This window comes from Haemaphysalis longicornis, unplaced genomic scaffold (genome assembly GCF_048455015.1).
Source record: "Haemaphysalis longicornis isolate Haplotype H1 unplaced genomic scaffold, Haemaphysalis longicornis Haplotype H1 scaffold_2, whole genome shotgun sequence".
Classification (NCBI taxonomy): Eukaryota; Metazoa; Arthropoda; class Arachnida; order Ixodida; family Ixodidae; genus Haemaphysalis; species Haemaphysalis longicornis.
In genome coordinates, this window is record NW_027526295.1 from 96,506,412 (window position 1) to 96,530,514 (window position 24,103).

Below are 24,103 nucleotides of genomic sequence, written 5' to 3' on the forward strand. Positions count from 1 at the left end.
CCCTGCCCTAATTGCCCTCCAGGAAACCAATCATCCTGCAAAACGCAAAGACTACGCCCCCTACTCCCCCACTAAATTCCCTCAAATCGCCACACTTGTTCAACGCAACCTCGCAGCACAGCACACCCCTTTTACGTCCCCCATCCCTTACCTCCTGACGACCCTCGTTCTCCCCAAGACTGCTCCAAGTACTCTTTATATCCTCAACATATACAGCCTCCTCCCCAAACGAAGCACAAATCCTTCAAGTACTTCTTTCGCCAAGCTATCTTTGCAGCCAAACGGATCCCCCTAATCATCGTGGGTGATTTCAATGCCCCACACACTCAATGGGGCTATTCAATCTCCACCCGCAAAGGTCGCCTTGTGTCGCACTTGCTCTACACCCTTCATTTTACCCTCTGCACCAACCCCTCCCTCCCTACTCGCACAGCAAATAGCGTCAAGCGCGACACCACCCCTGACTTGACCTTCAGTGCCAACCTTCCTACACTCACCGCTGCCCCCACCCCCCAAAAATTAGGTAGCGATCACTTCCTCATCGAAACTAAACTCCCTGTCAAAAGCCCCCCAGAAACCCACCACCACCATCCCCCTACACACACGGAATGGGGTCTCTTCCGCGCGGCATGCCCCCTTCCTCCCACCAACGCCTCCGACGAGGAATTAGTGGACTGGACCACCCAACTCCTCACTGCCAAAGAAATGGCAACGAAAACTCCCGACCCCTACCGCCCTCTGAATTCTGAATACGTCGACACCCACGTCGGAAATCTCTGGAAAGCCTACACTAGTCTTGCATGCCATTGGTGCAAACACAATCACCCCCGAAACCTCAAACTAAAGCTTACCACCCCTCACTCCAAACTCGAAGTGCACGCGGCCACACTGTTTCGAAATCGCTGGACTAACACCTCTGATGACACGCATGGCCAACTCTGTACCAAGAAGGCTTGGGGTTTACTCCACTTTCTACTAGACCCCACTACAAGCAAAACCCAATCCCACCACCCCACCACTCAAATCATCCATGAATCCAAATTAGTCCCCGCCGTTCACTGTGCCTCCCTCAAGGATCTCCACATATCACCACCCTCCCCTCATTCAACCGAGTCCCCCATCTTCACTGGCACCCCACCTCACAGCTCGACGTCCCTATCACATAATTCTGAACTCCGTACCGCAGTCCAAGCACTTCGACGTGACACTGCGCCGGGCCCTGATAAATAACTAACACTCTTCTCCGCAACCTTACCGAAGACGCGATCGAACGTCTCGTACAACTATTCAACCAGCATTGGGAACACAGAACCCTTCCATCTGCCTGGAAACATTTTGGTCAAGATACAGTGCTTTTAAATTCTGCCCATATTTCAGGAAAGAAGGTAAACACAGGAGAATCTTCTTGGGAAGTTTCAAACGCTTCCAATTCTCCTGAAGGCACCGGTAGGTCGTTAAGTCCTAATCAAAACCCTGCATACTCTAAACCGGTCGAAATAGTCATTCATCACCTGGAGCGCATAAAGGAAAGCACGAAGCAATTGATAGCCAATATCAACGCCATTATTGACCAACAGAGTCAGCTCCTTCAAAAAAAATCTTCTTCGCTACTACAATGGGAGATAATAGCCAGTCGTTTGCAAAACCACCTCGACCACATCAAGGGCAAGCACCATGGATCCTTCAATGGAATTGCAGAACATTCCCTCGCAAGAAAGCGGAACTCCTCATCCGGCATCGAACATGGACACGACCGACCATTTTTCTCCTGCAAGAGACGCGATATTCCAACCTTGCAGTACCCGGCTACGACACATATCTGCGACCCACAATACCATGGCGGCAGCGCATGTCACGCAAGCCGGTGGGAATCGCGTCCATGCAGCCTGTCACTTACGACGGTAACGCAGCGGTCTTAGTCGACAGCCGTTTTCCACATGTCAAGCTTGATCTTCAGCGCTGGTGTACATCTCATCAAGAAGTTCTTGGAGTAACTTTGCAGGTTCATCAGCAAGAGGTTGTGGTAGTGTCCGTCTACGCCCGCCCCTTGGTTCGGCAAAGTGCTCAAGTTGACTGGTCTTGGCTGGAAAATCTCCGGAAGACGCGTCCTGGCGCTTTCTTTGTCATTGGCGGCGATTTCAATGCGCACCACACACATTGGGGAGCCAGAGCTGACAAATTTCACGGCGCAAACATACTTCGTGCGATGGAGGACAATAACTTCACGTTTATAAACGGCATGGACTGTCCCACACGTATTAGTCAACATGACCGTCAAGGCGATAGAACAACCGACCTTACTTGGACGAATAAGCCCAAATCCATCGCTTGGGAATTAGGTGCGGATACTTGGGGAGTGGCCATTTTCCCATTTTTCTTCGACTTCGTGGCCACGGCAGACAAACTGCAAAATGCGCTAAAAGCGTCGTTTATTGGGATAGGTTTCGGGAAACGTTAGAGGCTACACTCCTCGATACTATATACGACCAGCAAGAGGAAACCCGCCTGGAAAAACTTCTAGAAACGATTAGCAAAGCCAAACAGTTGGCCACACGACAGTTTTACATTACGGAGGGCTCCGCGGCGTCAGATGTTCACCTCGCCATCTTATGGAGCCAACACTTCGATGCACTGCGCGAATACAGAAAGAACGGAAAACCGTCTCGGCTCCGCCGTCGCCTCAACTGTATATCGGCTGAGGCACGTGATTATGCCGCTAAGCTTGCCTCGGACATGTCGCCTGACTTCTGCTCTCGTTTTAATGGAAATATGTGTGGACCCCAAATATGGCGCCTTTTCTGTAGCTGGCAAGGAAAATCGAAGAAACGAACCGCTGCCCAATCAGTCGCCCTTCGCCTGCAAATATCGGAAGCGCAGTTGGGCCTCCAGGCAGGCGATGTATTTTTCCCCCAGCCAGCGACTTTGCCTGATCCGAAAATATATTCTCGGAACTCAGTACCACAGAAGATTGACGATCACCTTTCTACAAGTCTGGCAGACTTAGATAAGCCTTTCTCTATGACCGAACTCCACGCAGCTTTGGCAAGGGCTAATCCTCGTAGCACTCCAGGCCTGGACAACGTCGCCATCGTAGAACTATGGAACCTACCAGAATCTTCCTTACACCTTCTGCTTGACAGGATTAACTTGGTTTGGAGGACCGGCAGGTTTCCAGATGCCTGGCGTGAATCCCTTGTCAAACCCCTTCCAAAGCCCGGAAAATCACCGAACGACCTTGCCAATCTGAGACCCGTATGCCTCACGAGCAACCTCTGTAGACTGGTTGAACGCATGGTTCTAGAGCGCGTCAATTGGCACCTTGAGAAAACTTCTACGTTTTACTCGCATCAAATCGGCTTCTGTCAATGCCTAAGGACGCAGGATATCCTGCTCATACTGCATCACCAGGTCCTCAGTGCTCAGTCAGCAGTAGAGACACGGACTGTGGTGGTGGTGAATGTCCGTAAAGTCTACGACTCCGAAACCACACAGAGCTGTGATAGAAAGCGCAGAGGTCGCTGGAGTACGGGGTCGTGTGCTTACATTCATCAAAAATTTGCTGTACAATCGAACGTACAGAGTGCAAGTAGGAGAATACATCGGACCATCCTGCTCAAAACAGGGTTTGATTACCCCAGGGTGCAGTGCTCTCGCCTACTCTCTTTAATCTCGTAATGGCACGCCTCCCGCCATTGCTTGAGAAAATTCCGTCATTAAATTTCGCCATTTACGCTAATGACATCACCATTTGGGCTACAACTGGAGCACCTGGTGAACAGGAACAAACATTACAGCTTGGCATAGATGTCATTACGCGTACCTTCAGACAATGGGAATGACTGCGTGTGCTGAAAAAAACAGAATATGTGGTAGTTCTCAATGGCCCATTCATGAAAACCGAGCCTATCCGCAACTATTTTTCCCTCTCCATGGTAGGCCAACGGATACTCAGGCAACCCTTCATCAGGGTTCTAGGAGCATATATTGACCAAGACGGTAAAAGCACGACATGGGTAAAGAAAGTGACCACGCAGTGCAAGTCCTTGCTGCATCTCGTTCGCCGAGTTAAAAGTATAAATTGGGGTACGAGAGATAAGGAGACGCGGCAGCTGGTACGAGCTATAATCCATTCCCGCATTCTCTACGCTTACAACTACCATGTCCTTACCCGCCGGCAGCAAGAGCAACAAGAGAAGATTAACCGGGAGGCCATAAGGGTTGTTACCGGGTTGCCGAAATACACACCCCTAAGTGAGCTTTATGCGCATGGTGGGATGAATTTGCGGACGGAATTAGCCGAGCAAGCCCTCTCAGCCCAGAGGGACCGCCTTAGCAGCACTAACTCGGGACTTTCCATCTTAGACGAGCTTGACATATTACCCACTATGACTGTTGGGCCACCCTCCTCTCTCCCTCGATGGACTTTCAGCATTCCCTTGACGAATGGCAAGCCGCTTCCTCGTGGCATGGGATCTCTGCCTCGAAATTCAGCAAGCCGACTTCGATTTCCCAAGGCGCACAATTTCAGCGTCGTGCACAAATCGCCCGTCACACAAACCGTTGTCTATACCGGCATAGGGGTGACTTCGGTGCCTCCACGAAATGATACTGGTGAGGAGGACGAAAGTGGCCTACTGCACGTTTGTGCGGTGGCCTGGGTTGACACCACCCATTGCGTCGCTAATGCGGGTCTCCTTACCAGTACCGCCAGCGCCCACACAACGTACCCTGCGTTACTTACACTTCTCCATGCTGCACGGTGGGCGAGGAATACTTTCGAACCGAGGGACGTACCCCACAAGCTTTTGCTCTTCACTGATTCGGCTTGCGCATACTACATCTGGACGCGAGTGAGCGAAGCCTCCTATTCATATCCGGGAATCCTCTCGGACGTGGTCGCAATTTTCCTGGAGTTACATTCTAACCTCAACATAGCCGCCTCCATTGCTTGGGTACCCACCCATTCGGGTATTGAGGGCAATGAGGGGGCTCGCAGCGAGGCGCGAGCTGTGGCTGGACAGCGAACCTCTCTGATAGTATTGCCCATCAGTAATGCAAGCCCGCACGATTAACTGTCAGGAAAGCACTCGCACAACAGCGACCCCGACAGATACTCCGGTGTCTTCGTGAGGATAGGGAAGACCGCACCGAAGAGCATGAGCGCCCTGTTCCTCCCATGCCGGAGAGGTTACCGCGGGCCACACAGACGTTGGTTCACCGCCTTGCCACCAACACCGCATTCTCACCTGCGCTCCGCCAGAAATGCTACGGCAATGACCCCGGCGAGGGACTCTATCTGCAGTGTTGCGTGCCTGCAACGGCCGAACATTTGATGTGGGACTGTAAGTGTTATACTCTCTTCCGTGCTCGCACGCTCCATGCACTCCCCGAGGACATTCGCCCGACGACGTACTTCGACTGTGTGCTCCCGTTAACACGAAACGTCACCACGCTCCCTTTGCTATGAACCTCTCTTGCCGCGTTTGTCTATGCCGACGAGGGTTCAGGAGCCGTATTAGGTACCTACCACAGACACTCCTACCATCGCAACCACCTTCCCTGACGACTCAACCACCCTCACAGGCCAGCACTGATGCAGACAGCAAGAGTGCTTTCGCACAGGCCTCAGATAAAGCACGTCTTTCTCTCTCTGTGGAAACATTCCAATATCAAAATTATACCTAAGCCTTTCAAACGCCATTCCATCCACAACCTCCGCCCCATTTCCCTTACATACTATTTGGGCAAGCTCTTAAAACACGTTCTCGAAACCACAATGAACTCATACTTAGAGAGTACGCAGGCCTAACCACCTAACACGATTGGCTTTCGCCCGAACCTCTCCAACCAAGACGCTCTCCTTAAACTCCACAACGACTTCTATCTTCACCCATACCAATGCGATCGCACGTCCCTCCTCTCCCTTGATCTCCAAAAGACCTTCGAGAACATCTCACACCAAAGAATCTGATAGGCCATCTCACGCCACAACTTAGGCACCCATTTCTACCACTATGTATACAACTTCCTCTCTACCCGCACCGCCATGATACGCCTCGGTCACACACAATCAGCTCCTTTCACCATGCCAAATTGAGGCACCGCGCAAGTGGCTGTTTTATCCCCTATGCTTTTTATTCTAACATTAAGACCCCTCACCCGCATCCTCCTCACCATTCCCACTCTCCGCAGCACTCTTTATGCAGACGCATTAACCTGTGTGTGCACTCCGGCTCCCACTGCCATATTGAGACAACTCTGCAACTTGGCCTCGACACAGTTTTCCACCACATCAATCCCCTTGTTCTTAGCTGCTCTCCCCAAAAAACCTCGCTTCTCATATTCACCCCGCCCCACCCCAAACCACCACCAAGCCCTCCTATACAGCTTACATCCGGTCCACCCCAACCCCCCAAGTCTCGCAACTTCGCCTCCTGGGGCTTACTCTTACCCGCAACCACTCCCCAGCGCCCCACCTCCAATACATTAAACACTACACCACTCAAACTACAGACCTCTTCCGGCGTATCGCCAACAAACAGCAAGGCCTCAATGAACAGGATCGTCTACGGCTCGTGCACAGCTTTCTCATTACCCGTCTTATGTATCACCTCCCCTACCTTCATCTCACACCCACCCAACGTAACACACTTGATGCCCTTTTGTGGAAAACCTACTTCTTCCCTACAGCCCCGATGACAGACTTCTAGCCCTAGTTGTCCACAATGGCATCAGAGAGCACCAAGACAGTCACCACACGCCGCAACTCACGCGTCTAGCCTCGTCTCCCACAGTGTCCGTGTTGCGAAGAAAAACCCCTACAAACTCTTACAAAGCACCCAATTTTATTCGGAACTTCGAACGAGGCACAGTGGGAGGCCGTGATGCTCAGCCCCACTAGACCAGGTGGCCACAGAGACCCATACGAATGCCGCCGTCACCGGAAATACACCGAAGTCCACCTGAAAAATGTCCCACGCGTGGCTACATATTTCACGAAGTCTTCGAAAACGTCAATAAAGGACGAATGCAACAGGAGTGTTGTAAGCCAAGCTCCAAGGACCGTAGCTAGAATGTCATGATGGTAACCGGCACGCATGTTTTCACCAACGCGAATTTTAGCACAAGGCACTGAACATGCACGTTTGCCGGTGCTGTTTTCACTCTCAAATATGCCGCATCTGTCGAGCACACGACCTATCGTAGGAGGAAATGTGAAGGAATAAACAGTTATGGAGTCTGATGTCGTCAAGCTGCTGACGCGTAAGACAATATGCTTCTATGTCTGGTAGCTTCACACACCTGTTTCAATGATCCGAGATCCTACTTGGCTTAGTCTGCCTGCATTCTACACATATTATTATGTCTTGAACGAAATCTTCGCTCAGCTGGTCAATGGTGTTAACAATGCCGAAGAAGAAAAACGCGGGGTGTAATTTGAAGCACGCATGGCTTTGACTTTGCCACGCTGTAAAGTACTTCCTTAACGGATTTCAGATGTATAGTCACTCGTGTTTCAATATAAGTTTCCTTACTATAAGAGTGGTGTTGCGAAACTTTTTGCCATTACAGCGGCTCTCTCGTCGTGTCCTAACTTTTCTCGAAGCAAGCCGCTGCTCATTGTCTTTTTTGTATCTTTAGGCGAGCCAGGGGCAGTATTTTGGGCATTATTTGTGCCTGAAATTGTTTAAGTTGTCAGCTACGAAAACCCACATAGAGAAGAGAAGCAGCAAGGCTTGTCTGCTGCCTTGCTGCTGTTTCTTAGTAATTGCTACCAGTGTTCCCGACGTACGTTTGCAATGTTGCCGACCACGAAAACCGGCTAGTCATGCTCCCTATGGGAACACGAGACGTCATTCACATTGCTTCGATGCTCGGTAAACGAGTGGTAGTGGATGCTATTTTCTTGAAGATAAAACATAACATACCTGTCTCTGGCTGCCCATCTGTTAAAAGCTTGTTGAGCGTCAGGTGTGAACCAAACCACAAACGATCAAAATTTGATTTTGATTCCTTTCTGGTCCGCATTGAGATTTGGTCCTTTTTATGGTAACCGTTCTACCAAAATGCTCCTAGAAACAGCTAAAAGCAATTCTTGGCCGTGCACTCGATTTAGAAAAGACAGCCCTCTTGAGACCCTTCCCGATACCATTCCACAAAATATTTGGAATTAGCTCCCTCTTCTGCTCTACCCTACACATTACAAAACGTTCTCTGGGCGTTCTCCTGCAGCCTATATCTCCACGCGCTATTTTGAGCTAACCTCCTCTACCTAGGTTACCTGGTATTTTTGACGTGCGATAAAAACCGACCAGGGTCCACATGTCTTTGAAGCGCGAGGCGTTGGGAAAAAAACGTCGGCGTGTGCAATGTAGCGCGTTGTTAGAAGGTGATTTGGAACTCAACACTATACGTCTCATAACTTTGATAAGCATTTTCATCCTGTTTAGAAAGATGCATTATTTTCAAGATATAAACACGACTTGGACCTCAAGCTTGCACGTCTCATCACTTGGATATGCATACTGAACAGATTAATTTTCAAGAGCTCCTTTTTTTCAAACTTGTAGAGTACAAATAAAATTTTGTGCGTGAATGTGTCCGCCTTAGAAATGACTTACTTCAACGTTCAAGACAAAGAAGGTTTTCTTATGCCATTCTGCTGAACTTTGTCTTACCTATATGTCGTGTTCTAAAACGCTCCGCCGTTCCCTCTTCGTCATAGAGAAGAAGGGACCAGGATTTTTCCCCTATTTATTGCCCATACTTTCCCTAAGCCACATATTCTTTCCGTATTAAAAAAAGGGGGGCTTTGCGTCACCCCCAGGTTTTTTATTCTTCAAATAAACCATTAAAATACGTACATACTTTAAAAGCCTGTTCCCTGTTCCTTCCACCAGGTTCAATGAAGACAACAAAAACAACATCCATCCCGCCTGTTTCCTGCCATTTGGAAATGGGCCGCGTGCCTGCATAGGCCGTCCGTTTGCTGTGCTCAACGTGAAGGTTGCCCTAGCCACGCTCGTGTCGAGGTTCACCATACATGTCGACGAAGAGCGACACAAGGTACGCTCGTTTATTTTTCTAACTTCCAAACAACCCAAAACTTCTTTTAAAAATGAACCATCAAAAAGCAGAGCTTTAAGGTTAACAAACTGAAAGAAAGACGCAGTAAACACAGTAGGAATTCTGAAAACACACTCCAAACTAGAATGCCAACGAGCATCCTGGCGGCAAACGGAAAATGAAGTGAGAGTATGGGCTATACCCTGCTTACTGAGTGGCGGCCTGGGCCGAACGACGTTAGACGATCTGGCTTTACTCGGAATCGCTGGCCTTTTTGGACGTGTTTCTCGCCGTGGCGTTCAATGGGCCAGGCGCATTAGTGAGCGCCGGAACGCCTTTATGGACGAATTGGGCAAATATCGGGTCGTGTCCCAATAAATTTGGACTGATCGGATGCGTAGATATTGTGTGCCAACCTCAACAGGCCAATTAGTCTCAAAAAATGGTCTATAAATCTTCTGAAAATGCTGTTGTGACTGGCGCTTATTGCAAAGCGCCTGCTCACGCGATGCATAGCTGTTTCACGAAATTTTTGTATTTCTACGCGCAAAACAGCCAGGTATATCAAGGGTTGCAACCTGCGGCCCGCAGCCCGAACGCGGGGAAGTATTATGGGGACCCCCGCACGACGCCAGACCCCCGCTCCCAATATCACTTCAAAAGGTTGACATGGCAGTCCTAACCTCCAATGGGGTTACACAGGAACAAAGCGAGATCAATGCCAGTTGAAATTGGCCCCCGTCTTAACCATTAGTCAGGTAACGTCTTCACTTTTTTCTCTGCACCGGCTCAAAAAGCCCCCCGCCCTTGTGTCGCTTGCGTCGCTCTTCCCTTTTCCGAAGCACGTAGAACTCCACTGGGAACCCGCACGTCGAACTCGATAAAAAGATACAGCTCTACGAAGTTAAGGCAGCCATCGCCGAAAGCAGAAAAAGCGGTGTCCCAGGACTCCTACCAGGTCACCTACAAAGTTCTGGCAAACTTAGACGAGTAAGCCCTTGAAACCCTCACGGACCACTTCAACAATTTTTGGACTGAGGGGAAGCTTCCAGAACAATGGAAGATGGCGCAAATCCGCTTTATACCAACACCAGGGAAGTCACCACACATCAAAAACTTGCGACCAATTTCTCTTACGTCCTGCGTAGGCACAATTATGGAAAGATAATACTGAAGTGCATCCAGAAACACCTCGACGAGACCAAGCACATACCGGACACAATGTTCGGATTCAGAAGACACCTCGGGACCCAGGATGTCCTAATTCAACTGAAGGAAGAGATCCTCGTCTCCACCACTCGTCACACCCCGCGGGCCATCCTCGCACTTGAAGTTAAGGGAGCCTTCGACAACATGGCAGACGAGGCAGTCCTCTGGAACCTGTACAACACAGGCTGCGGAAAGAAGACATACGAATTTATTGTCGACGTCCTGTCCAACCGAAAAGCCGTAATCAAGTTCGGGGACGTCACCTTGAACCCCATCACCCTTGGCTGTCGGGGGACCCCTCAAGGCTCAGTCCTGTCTCCGCAATTGTTCAACATCGCGCTCTTAGGCCTTCCGGGTGGGCTGGAGACTATACCGACCGAAGAACGACCAAATGATACAGCGGCTTACAAAAACATCCGAACCGGTTCTACACATGATGAGAAGAGTCACCAACCGTTAGAGAGGCATGAAAGAGAAAGACACACTTCGTCTCGTCCAGGCTTTCATACTCTCCAGAATAACTAACTCACTGCCGTATGCAGTTTTAAACATGAGAGATACCGACAAACTTAACACCCTTATCAGAAAAGCGACAAAACAAGCTCTGGGCCTTCCAATGAGCGTGTCCACCGACAGGCTATTTCGCATTGGGCTACACAGTAAAGTCGATGAGCTAATCGAAGGTAACCTGTCAAACCAAAAAGCTCGCCTCGCACAAACCCAAACGGGCCGGAAGGTACTTGCCCAAACAAAATTTATGCGAGTGGGGGACGCTGTCTCAACAAAGGAAATGCCGGAGAAATGGCGGAAGCACATCGTAATCCGTCCACTACCGAAGAATATGCATCCCCTTCACCATCAGGATAGGTGAGAAGCAAGAGCCAATGCTCTGGACAAAAAGTATGAATCTTTGCCCACAGTGTCTACACAGATGCAGCCGCATACCCCAAAAAACAAGCCAAAGTAGCGGAAGTGATAACGAAGACAGACCTCGTCGTCGGAGCAGACCTCTTCCCCATTCCCAAGAGCAGTGGGAGACGCTGCTGCCCAGCTCCATCTTTTGCGATCAGCTCCTGCTGGTTGAGAGAGCGGTAGCATCAAGGACGGCACATGGCTACCCATAAGAAGGCTCCGCTGTCACAAAACTCTAGCTGCCAAATAAAAAAGTTTATCTCTCTCTCTCGCTCTTTCCTGGCCCCTATTTTCCGTCCGGCCCTTGCCGTGTCAGTTCCATGAAACTCGGTTCTCCGCTTCAAAAGTTCGCCGACCCCTGATATAAATGAAGCGGGTTTGCACCACTGGTTGCTAGTTTACCTGATGGGCATGTACTGATTCGTTCTACATGGTAAAAAGTGCTCTAGACGGGGATAAAATAAAATACAGTGACACGGGACGAGCGCTAACGACAAGTGACACGGGACGAGTGACACGGTTAGCGCTCGTCCCATGTCACTGTCTTTTCTTCTGTCCCCGTATAGTGCGCTTTTTCCATGTCAAAGTCGTATCACCAACTAGCCAAAAGTCCTTCTCCGGATTTGTTCGCATACGGATTATTAACAGAGTTGGAAATGACGTCAAAGCTGCGGCTTCTGGAACAAGGCAGGTACCGCTACTCCCACTACGGCTTAGCCTGGTTGCGCCAACCTGCATGATACTGCCATGCAGTGCAACGAAGGAAATGCGATGCCTACTGAAGTGAGGTAACAGGTTTCTGCGCTCGTCACGAGTAGGAAAGGTGGGCTAGCGGCAGCGTGGAACGGTGGGGCTTCGAGGACGCCGGCAATACGATGAAAGGCGTTTGGTGCGCTTTAAGCAACCCGAGATTAGATATTCTAAGCGTTAAAAAGCTGATGCGCTAGCGAAAACTAGAAAAGAATCCTGCAGTCACCGCTCTGATCAGCTAGATTAAAGGGGCCATGCAGACAAAATACATGTTGGTTTTATTCATGCATTCGTGTTTTATAGTGCCTCCTGCGTTTGTCAGGCACCAAACGATACCGTGTTCACTTAGAAATGTATAAATTTTGGATAGAATTTTGACTCTCCCGCCAAATCGTTGGTCTCGTGACGTCTGCCATGAACTCACAAGAGCGGGCATTCAAACGATCTTTCAGAGATAGATAGATAGATAGATAGATAGATAGATAGATAGATAGATAGATAGATAGATAGATAGATAGATAGATAGATAGATAGATGGATGGATGGATGGATGGATGGATGGATGGATGGATGGATGGATGGATGGATGGATGGATGGATGGATGGATGGATGGATGGATGGATGGACGGGCGGACGGACGGACGGACGGACGGACGGACGGACGGAAGGACGGACGGACGGACGGACGGACGGATGGATGGATGGATGGAAACTTTATTATTCATGGGATGGTGGGGCGAATCAGCCGCCTCGGTCCAGGCAGCCGCTGAGAGCCCTGATGATGTGGGCCGCCAGTTCCCGTTGCTGTTGGAGACTCGCCGCAACAGCCAACCACTCTCCGGTGTAATTGTGTGTTTGGGTAGGGTTGTAGGGGCACTCCCACAGAATGTGGTCCTGGGTAGAGGGAATAAGGCAATGAGGACAGAGTGGGACAGGGGTGTCTGGCGTGCGTTGGAACAGATGGAGCCGAGTGGGTGTGTGCAGTGTGTATGTTTGCGCCTGCCGAATTACTGCTTGCTCGTGACGTGTAAGCCCCGAATGGAGAGGAGGGAACGTGCGGGCGCCATTAGGCTCTGTAGCCTTGCTTGCCGTCAGTCCTCCCAGATGGCACTGCCATGCTGAGCCACTGATTCGCGGACCGTTCTTCACGGTTACTTCGTTTTTGGCCGTATTTGCACCCGCCTGATTTTTGCTACGGTAGAAAGTAATCGTTTCGTGACACACGGGGCATGCTCGACAAAAAGGGTCACGTAATAGTCATACTTCAAACTGCGTATTCGGACGGGACAAGGAAAAGAATACACAATACGAGCGGAGTCCTGTGTCCGTCTGCGCCCGTCCTGTGTCTTCTTTTACTTGTCCCATCCGAATGCACAGTTTTAGGTACAAATATGAAATAACTAGCCCAACAACATGCTTTGCTGATTCACGTAATGAAACGTTGGTTACGCCAATCGGCCAGTGTCGTGTAAAACAACTCAAAACGGCAAACCGCTGTGCACCTAAAACAAGCATACTGCGCTCAGTACCAACAGCACTGCACATCGGTACTTCTATTTTTAAGCGGATTTTCGTAAGTTTTGTTGTCCCCCCATTTGTACTGCTGTTAAATGAATGTGCATTACATTTAAGCCCAAAAGCTCATTCGGCAAGCTCATAACTTGTGTCGAATTTGAGTTTGCTTTTCCCGGCCTCAGCCAATCGCACAGCTGGGCATACGATATCATCGGTTTTGTTCCGAGAAATGAGCTAGCGGGTCACATGGCCATTTAGCTGGTCACATGGCCATACAGCATAGGTTTCAGCACAAGTTTTAGAAAACAAAACAAGCATCAAAACCGCATTGATGGTGATAAGGCTGCTGTGAACAATTGGACCTCTCTACGTGTTCCTGGTGAAGAACATGTCTCCTTATTATGTTTGAAGGATAGGCAGGACTAGTGTAACCAAATAGACCAGTAGCCTAAGACGCCGAGCGCATGCGTTGGGTAGGCAGGCCCCAACAACTGCCGCCAGAGAAACCGTACGCAAGCGACAAGCCCAACAACACTAGAAACATCTCATGCCCTCCCCCACCAGCATTTGTAGTGGTTTACAACTGCTTCGCTTGAGGTCCACTTTCACAGGCCGGATTTTGTAAAGTGGACACGCTTTGTTCCGTAAAAGTTATTCCGCATTCATTATAACTATGAGCATGCTTAAATATTTGACTGGATGTAATGGCATTTTTGAAGTTTTGACCGTAGCACCAGTGTACGGCTTTTCGAACATGAGAAGCCTAAACCTCTTTCACGAAATTAGCATAGGCTTGTAGAGCTGGACGTAGCCAGCAACCGGTGGCATTTATGCATGTCTGATGACGGTTGTATTTTGCAGGAACCCATCAAGCTACAGAGTGGCTTTCTAACAACAAGATTCCCAAACTCGATGTGGCTAAAGTTCGAAAACATTTCGGGAGACCAAGAGCTGAAGCCTGAAAAACCAACATAATACCAACGCACGTCGCAGGAATTGCGCTGCCTATATTGGTTAAAATTATATCTTCCTATAAAATTCTATATAACCGGCAAGAGATTTAAAATTAGCTGTGGCGTTAGACAGACACGAGTTTCAAATCTGTACTATCGTAATACATCAAAATACGAACAACGGAGCGCGTGGCTTTCAGTACTCGCCACGCATCCTGTACGATGCGCGGCTTTCACACGAACCGTGTATGGGCATCGAGTAAATGGAGCTTTCAATAGCTCCCCGGCACCACCGTAGTATAACCGGTTATACCCAATTGCAACAGTACAAAAAAAGGGCGAACCGGCAAAGAGAATTTTGTCCACTCGAAGGTGGAGAGAAATTAACGGGAAAACTTTCTTGCGGCCCACCGCCAGGGGGACGAGCCCAGGGGGAACCTCCCTGGTCCCCCCTAGGAAAAAACCGGATAGGGTGGGTTGCTGGGAACGGGAACTTGGGCATCGGGAAGCATTATGAGAAGAAGGGTGGGAATGGGGGGAGCAATTTTGCTCCAATCCTTTTGTCTGACTCTCTTCCAAGACTGACTGCTCAGCGAGGGCATCAGACAGTGCCAATTGCCAAATATGCGGTCCCTGCCACGGGTTACCGCTCACCCATAGGGTCCGATAACTGGGCCCCAACTGTCGGCGACAGGAAGTACCCTATTTAGTGGCGACGATCGGGCCCCCCCGACCCCCAGCTCTGCGACCTATGCGTACTAACGTCCTCGATCAACTGTACCGCACCAGGTACTCACGAATCACCAGTGAAGCTTTCCACTATACACGGGTACTTGCAACACCTGCTTTTCACGGTATCCGGACACCGGAAGTTTGTATGCGAACGTTAACTGAAATCCACGTTCGCAAGGCTCCCACGGGAGGGGTTGTGAGAGCCCTGTACTTATGTCCTCCTCTGTTCCTACTCTTTCGCTCAATGGAAGAAGAGTCTTTTGGCATTGCCGCGGGGTTAGCGGCTAGGCAGAGGACATCGGTCCGGGCCTACTAGCCGTTACTAAGCCAGGAGAGTTTCCCCGGTCTGTGTACTCACCTCTACCTTTCCTCGTTTTCCCCGTGCGGGACACCAAGTAGCTCGTGAAACTGCGCCCCATCGGCATTTTCGGGTGACGAGGTCGCAGTGACCTAAGCAAGAGAAGATCAGTCTATAGGCCCCTCGCAGCAAGGTTACAGGTTACAGGGGGGCGCGACCCCCCCCCATGTACAATGATGATGATTCGAGAGGTATGTTGAAGGGACCACTTCTTCCTCCTTGCCCTGATTTCCAACATCACGGACTGTACAACCTCTACCCCCCCGGTGACGTTGGGTTACAGGGGTCAGTCACTCCCCCCAGCTTTCTGAGATAAGGTCGCTGGCCCCGCCAAAGCTTGCAGTTACAAGGGTCGCCAGTCCCCCGGCCCGTAATGGTTTCCCGAATTTAATCGGTATTCCCAATACACACGACTGTACGCTTGCGGCACTTGCTACCTTCGCAACTTGACACGCCGGCCTCCTCCCACGCTGGATTACAGGGGTGCGTTACTTCCCCCGGCCAAAGAAAGTCATAGCTTGTCGATCTCGACCCGCTTTCCTGCTTCAATCGCATTGCCAAGTGCCGGGTTGACACCCGACCACCCGACCTCCGCGTAGGACCTGATTCAAGTTGACCAGGAACCTCCGCAGTGCGGCCGTTTTGCACGCTCCCTGGGCAAGGATTCTGCGGCCTCCCCGATTCCTCGAGGAGGTCCCATGGAATTACCGTACTTTTACGCTCTGGCCCCTATGATATTGGGTTACAAGGGTTTGTCACAACCCCCGGCCTGCAGTCCAGTTTGCAAGTTCAACAGAACGAGCCCCAAGCTATGGTTACAGGGGTGTGCACGCCCCCGGCTCGGTAGTGGTCTACCCATTGCTTCAGCAATGGTACCCAACACTACGTGCGAACTGTACCACGTGAGCGCAGTGATTACTTCGCAACATTGACCCGCTGGCTTCCTCTCACGCTGGATTACAGGGGCGCGTTACCACCTCCAGCCTTTGGCCTCCTCCCACACTGGATTACAGGGGCTCGCTACTTCCCCTAGCCAAGAGTCATAGTTGCTCCACAAAACCATCTTTCGGGATACAAGGGATCCTCTGAGGAACTCCCAGTGGCTCTGCACTCTCGCCCCCAAGACTGAAGGTTACAAGGGCTCATCAAGTTCCCTCGGTCAGCAGACCAGTTCGCATTAAAGGCCCCTTCCATGCTCCGGTTACAGAGGTTCGCTACACCCCCGGTCTCGTTGTGTGTACCCATGCTTCAGCATGGCACGATAAAGCAAACTGTACCGCATGTACCCCTATGGCTTGGGTTACAAGGGCTCGTCACCTCCCTCGGCGAGCAGATCAGTTCGTGTTTATAGGCCCCTTCCTAGCTGCGGTTACAGGGGCTCGCCACTCCCCCGGCCTCATAGTAGCGCTCACATTGCCTTAGCAACCGTGCACCACTATAACACAAACTGTACTGCTTGGTGCAGTTGCACTTCGCAACATTGACCCCCCGGCCTCCACCACACTGGATTACAGGAACGCGTTACCACCCCCGGCCAAAGAGAGTCATAGTTGATCCACAGAAATTTGCGACCGCAAATTTTGATCGAATTACCATTCCAAGCACCAACCTCGATAGCCACCCAGGTAGTCCAGGTCTGCGTCCGCATCACGCATCGGTGTTCTTGGAACGCACTTGCCCTCAGAGTGCCTGAGAGTTGCTCAAGCTCCCATGGGCGTTGAATACCCAATACAGTGGGCCTGGCACACCACTGACTCCTGCCATTGCGACGGACCAAAGCAGGACAGTCAAAACCGACCGACACAGCCCAGTCCGCCGGCAGGGGGGGCCACGTGCAAGCCGGCAGTAAGATTCCCCCCCCCCCCTGCGTATGTGCAGTGAGAACAAGTTACAAGAGTTTGTGTCCAATCTGGGCATGTAAAGAGCATCGTTGGGCGTGTGAGCATTTTGCTTTCTCTTCGCGCCGTGCTCGCCACCCACTCACGCGAGCATTGTGTAACTTCGTCGCTGAGTTGAGTGAAAACGGCACCCGCAGCTATAATTCTCTATTTTTAATTTTTTTAGAGCGATTTATCGACAATATAAAGACGGTGGTCTTCTTAAACCAAAGTTCTTCACGCGCTCTGGTAACTTGTTCTTCCGCATGCGCGGCCCGTCGTCATGAAGGCTCAGAATGTACTGAAAGCCAAGCACGCCGTTCTTATTTCAATGTATTACGAGAGTACCCATGCAAAGTGGTGTCTTGAAGGTGGTGTCTTCATGACCGACAAACACTAGAAAACATCACAAGTTCTTTTGAGCCTGTTGGATGATTTTTAACGTTTTACGCCCATCGGAAACAGTGGTTGCAACCGCTTGCTTTAGGAAGCTTTGGTATAGGCACTCATTTGAGTGCAGAATTGCAGCTGCAGTGCCCAACAATTTGGCTGCCAGGCTGACAGCGAATATCAAGTGGACAATGAAATTTGCATTAGGAGCGCCCGTCTTGACAAGTCAGATAGCTACCGCATATCCCCATAGTTGCTGTTAAGAAATAAAGATGCGCAGGCAGGGTGCGACAGTAGGAAGAGGAGGAAGAGTAGGATCGGAGGGGCGCTCACTAACTCGCTAGTGGAATCTATCACCAAATCGGAAGCCAGATGCTGGTCTTCTTTTGCTACACATCTTCTGGTGCTGTGAAACCCGGGAACCGCCGCAGGAGCGAATCTACGTTCGACGGCGTGGCGGCTCCGAGGCACACAAGGCTTGGATACCTTCGTACTGCTTTATTCTGGAAGCCTTGCCCTCGGCCGCCGCCCGTTTCGGCTCGTGCCCAAACCCGCCCTTGTCCCCTTGGTATTCGCAACCCCAGCGTCTTGCTTCATCGACTGGTGCCATGGACGCTCTTCGTATTCGCCGAGATGTCCTGCTAGCGACCGTCTCCGGCACCACGACAGTCCTCGACGCCTTGCTGCGGGGCCAGGCAGCAATGGCCCTTGACAGACAAAATGTCCTCGACCTCATGTTGCATGATCAGGTGAGCCTGCACAAACTCGAAGCTCAAGTTCAGGAGGACCTGAAGGATGAAGAATTTGATGCCGACGCTTTGGAAGCGATCGATTTCGACGAGCGTATCTGCACCCGGCGAACGCGTGTACGCTTCTCCGCGAGCCCAGACTCTTCCGCAAGCCCCGTCCTTCAACCTCAGGCGGCCCTGTTCACCACCCGCATCGCAACCTCGACTATTCGCTTGCGTCCCGAGGAGGCCCGGTAGACATTGGTCCCGGGTGACGTGCCACCCGTACGGGAAATGACTGGCGCGCGGCTAGAACAGGGAAATGGCGACGGAGGCGCTTCGGCCTTTCAAGACCCCAAGAAAGACACCGAGGTGCTCAGCCAGGGAGAGAGGCTCCAGGAACTTCGCAGTCCTGCTGCTTCCGTGACTGCAGTTTTGGGGAAGCCTCAAAGGGCACTCCCGATACCTCGACATCGCTGACGCGCCTATTGTTTCTGAGACGGCCGAGTGGCCCTGCCATGAATCTAGCCTAGTCAAAGAGACTTCTGCTTTGGAGATGTCCAAGTGACACCAGACGGACGCTGGCATCACGGACGCGATTCTCACTTCCAAGACGTCACTACAGCCCTTCCGCATCCCTCGCTTCGGCGACTTGACTACCACTTTGGAGACGTCTGAGCCGTTCTGCCACAGCCCTAGAGTCAATGATGCGACTCTTCATTTGGAAACCTGCGAGCTTCCCTGTTGCGACCTTTACGTCGGTCAGGTACCTCTCGTTTCTCCAGCAGTGCAGCAACCCTGTTTCGAGTCAAATATGTTTTCATTGGGTTCAGTAACAAAAACGCGGTTCGTGCAGAAGATGGACTCGCGTCAGGGGATAACGAAGCGCCTTCTCCTCCGATGCTCCATGAGCGAGCTTCGACGCTGGAAGCGAGCTTCGTCCGCGCTCGTCCAGGACCCGTGGGGAGGCATCCTGGTGGAGAAGCAGAACAAATGCTTCTATGTTGACGACCCCTACTTCAGCAAGCGCAACTTGATTTTGAACTAGCCTTTGCACCGTGTTGGGTCTGGCGAAAGCGAGGTCCTATGGTTCCCAGAGATAACAGACACACCGCTGGAACACAATTACTTCACGGAAGGCGAATCAGATGTGGACGCAACGGCGATGCCATTACGCTCGCCACATGATCTCTGAAAATTTGACCGTCCGAATCAGCTGTTCCCATTCGATCCCGGCGGCTGCCTTCTGGCCGAAAACCTAGAAAATGCTGAGGTGACCATATGAACATTCGCAGACTTTTAGCCCTACGTCACTTTGGTCAAGCAACCCAGCCAGCGCTCGTTACCCATTATGCTGGCTATGGACTTGTGCTGCCTCGCTGAATTGACAACTCTGTCTACATAGATCGACGGAACCGACACACCCTGCCAAATGCTCCACTGCATCCCCCCGCCAGCTTACAAGCATCGCTGCTCTGGAATCATGAACCGCTCTGGAAGTCGGACAACTCGTCGTAGAGTGACAAGCACTTTGCCACTGCCGGGAGTATGTTAAGAAATAAAGAGGCGCAGGCAGGGGGCGACAGTAGGAAGAGGATGTTCGGAGGGGCACTCACTGCCTCGCTAGTGAACTCTATCACCACATCGGAAGCCGGACGCTGGTCTTCTTTCGCTACAGTTGCTACAGTATCAATTTCACCAGCTTTTTATAAAGCCCACACTTTTGTTTTAGTATTGCAACAAGCCCAATTTTATAAATTTATTTGGGACCGAATACAGTTCAGGAGAGTATAGGTTTGGGCGAGTTGGTACATCTGGAGTATTGAAGCGCAGCATAGACGAGGACAGGGGCACAGGCGACGACACACACAGCGCTGTGTGTCGTCGTCTGTGTACCTGTCCTCGTCTTTGCGGTGCTTCAATACGCCAGATAGACCAAATACAGGGCTCGGATAAGCGCATGGGAAGAGGTTCCTCTCTTGACATAATCGAAACGGAGTATTATGACGAAAAACAGCGCGTTGGCGAGGTTAAACGACGGAATGCGAAGACACAGCGCTCGTGGATTTTAATTCATCTCTTCACTATCACATACCCACTCTCTTTTGTAATAATGCAACATAATCCACGACCCAAATTTGAAACATTTATTAGAAGCTTAGGTACACCCAGGGATCCGTTCTATCGTGCCTCCTGCTAATGTGGAACTCTTGGACCTGCCCAAGGGGCTCGGGGTGGTCAAAAACGTGGGGCAGCTGCTCTGTGCCGACGAAATGTTTTTCAGGATGACGCAGGTATTTCCCCATAATCGACTCAAGACACGCTGTAGGCAGCTGCAGAAGTGGTTCACAAACACCCCAAACACTGCGCAGTTTTATTTCGCCTCAAAAGTCTACACTGGTAGTAGTACGACCTCAGTTGCACAAGAAACATCAGAAACATATCTATGTATCCTATGGGGTGAAGGAATCGTTCTCGGCACCAGCGTTAAGATTATGGGCCTAAATTCTTTGGAAAACAAGGCAACTACATCCGTGCGCAAGCTCAAGCTCACATCCCAACAGATCCTCCACATACTTCAGCGGGTGTGAACTAGGCGGAAAGGAAAGAAACTGTGAGGCTAGGCAAGGCCTCTTTGGCATCGAAAATTTGGGGCACTACACCCTATCTCTTGATGAACCAGGGTTTGTAGAATCGGGTAAGCAATAATACGCAAAGGGGTTAACCTAGCCATCGAATAATTCAGGAGTTCGTCGACGAACAACACAGTGCGGTGGACGAGCTGGTCCAGGGCAGCTATCCAACCAAATACAAGCTCAGTCATACGAGGGCGCGCAGACGTGTACTGAGAAGAATCGGCTGAGCCGTGGCAGAGCTGTCCGATCTCCAAACGGTGGAGGACATAAGGCTAGACGCAGTCACGGCCAAAACTCTCCTCATGAAAGTGAATCAGATGCGTGGTTCCAGGGTTTGTGTTCTAAACAGGCTCCTGGGGAGTAAATACGGTTTCATTTTCGCGGATGCCTCGGGATGAGATGACGAAAGAAAGGTGACAGAGACAAGCAGGAGCGATACAGAGACAAACGCGTCCTCCAAGCCAAAGTCTGGGATTACGTGGAAGAATTGGCGATTGCCCCATCCTTTACCCTAACCGGCATTACTAAAATGGTTACAGACTCCCTGCTGGCGCAAAGAAGCTTTCAGTCGCACTGGGTGTCCCGACGTGTCCCTCTTGTACTCAGCGTAAAAACACCTCTAAAGAGGCAGGTGGAATTAGTCTGGGTTCATCTCCCCTCCTCGCTGGGACGCCCTGATTTTACCAACCCACATGGCCGCGGGTTGATGTGCGGGGCTACAACAGTGGAGGAGGCTAGAATTCAACCTGCCATCCCCTACGGGGCGACAGTGGCGCTGTATTGGGAGAATGGTCCGAGACTTCTTCCCCAGCCATACCCAAAACTTCCATGGTTGCAGCAAACTTTATCGGCGGAGACAATCAGGGTCCCTCCCTGAATCCCACTTACTCAGCCGCCTGCTTTATAATCAGTACAACGAAATGCCCAATATGTGTAAAGCTAGGTATCCTTGGTCCCAAGGTAAGCGACTGTATTTAAAGGCAAGAACACTCACAATTTATGACATTTCCTCTCGTAATTATACCATGTTATGCCATGGCGAGCTATGGGACATCTTTCTATCCAGTCACCCCCTGCAGCATCATCTTCGGTTGATCACAAGAGGCGTAGTGGTGTTTCGGAATAATATTGCTATGCTAAGGAAGCCCCTTCGATTTATGGCGTTTCGCGTTAACAGTGGCGTAGAGGAATTTGCGAACATGGTAGGACTCCGATTCCCCGTTAGAAAGACGGAACTCCTCTTAGTACATAACTAGGGTTTTGCGTTTTCAGAGTTTATTTTTGAGCAAATTCGGAGGGCGTTTTTCGGAGTTTGTTTATTTTTGCTAATTCGGTGTTTTTCGGGGGGTCCTTTCAGAGTACACAGAATTTGGAGTTGTTCAGATTATTAGGGTATTGGAGTATTGACCCTTAACAAATGTCATATATAACAATAAAAGAAATCAAACAGCACAGACTTTTTTCATTGCAAAGTCAATATTTGCAACCTTTGTTGTGATACTCATTTACAACTTGTAGTATATGCAGGCATATTTTGCAGTGTTGCTGTCTGTCCCCGCAGCACGCTCCTTCCGGCTGACCACGCGAAACATTCAGAGTCCTCCTTCGACATTCGCACTAGATATGGGACGACCCACAAACCCACTGCGCAACGTGAAAGGGTGGGCCAAAATCCTGCATTCATCCGTGAAAACTGTAGTGGCTCCACAATATCCTTCAAAACGGAGGCCTGATACGCCAGGAACTTCTTTCTAGCTGGGTAATATCATGCCCTCACTGCATGGCCACCGTGAAAAAAAGCTTGTAGGTCTCGAACATCTGAGGTAGTTCTGCCTTCACGTTCGGGTTGACGATGTGCACCCAATACCAAAACGAATCGCTGGTGTATTGCAAGTTATCCGCAATATTTCGTTGGACGGTCTGGCTCTGCTTCTCGGCTACAGCACCGCAGCACTCATAGAAGCTGTCAACAGGGTACAAGCGCTTCTCCTGGTCAACAATGTCGAGCATGCAGTCGACATCCCCGCCGAACTCCCCACTGAGGCGTCGGCCCATTAGCTTAACAGTGCCTTCAGGCGCGCAGCAAGTAGGGAATAGACCTCATGCACTAACGTAGATTCAGCTTAGGCTCCTCCCCTTTCCATTTTTTCTTTTCTTCGCAGTGTACCGTTCCGTATAAAATCGGGCGTCACAGTGAAAATAAACGCGTTGATAGTAGCGCCGTGTCCCGTCCACTTCGTTCGTCCTTGTTCCTTTGCGCCTACTCAAGCGTTCAGTCTTTAGAGAAATCAGGTCATAGAAGGGCGAATGAAATTCTAGGAAAAGAACATATTCGGGGAAAAGGCCCGAAGTGTAGTGCAGGGAAGGTGAGAAGGGTTTCACCTTGGTTCGACAATTGTTGGGGGGAGAGATCTTGTTTTTTTATGATAAGGGTCCCAAGCGACTCCCTTTGTGAAGCTTGTGAGCCTAAGTGGAACGAACAAAAGTTAAAACATGAAAACAGAAGAGGAAACGTTATTCGAGGATGCCAGGGACAGATATAGGGTAGTCTGGTTTTCACAGGCGGCGGCCCCTGAATTCGAAGTTTTTCGGATAAATCCGAATGAGCAAAATTTTTACCGCCAAGTGTTTTTCGGCTTTTATCGGATTTATCCGAAAACGTAGAACCCTATACATAACCCACAAAAGATGCCATGCCCTACATCGCTCAGACAACATAAAAAACTGGTGGAATTGCGGCGTACCACCAAATTTCTTGGACTTCATATAGCAGAAGGATCCAGACATGGAGCGATCAACCACAACCACCTGCTCAAGAAAGGGTAAAAAACGTTTCATGTGACGAGACGAGTCACTAAAAAGATTGGGGCTTGAAGGAATGAGATCTTTTGATGCTACAAGACGCATTCATCGTCCCTACATTATGGCACCAAATACCCTAAGTTAATCTCACTAAAAATTTGAAATGCGTCGTCA

At 50.4% G+C, this 24,103-nt stretch overlaps 1 protein-coding gene across 1 annotated transcript in view; it reads left to right on the forward strand.

Annotated features, from left to right (window-relative positions):
* LOC144167263 (cytochrome P450 3A24-like) overlaps nucleotides 1–14,496 on the forward strand; it is a 72,359-nt gene extending 57,863 nt beyond the window's left edge. Inside the window, exons 13-14 of the mRNA XM_077696591.1 lie at nucleotides 8,901–9,066; nucleotides 14,315–14,496. Coding sequence (XP_077552717.1) covers nucleotides 8,901–9,066; nucleotides 14,315–14,428 — 280 coding nt within the window. The 3' untranslated portion in view covers nucleotides 14,429–14,496. The remainder of the gene's footprint in view (nucleotides 1–8,900; nucleotides 9,067–14,314) is intronic.
* Nucleotides 14,497–24,103: the final 9,607 nt, after the last annotated feature.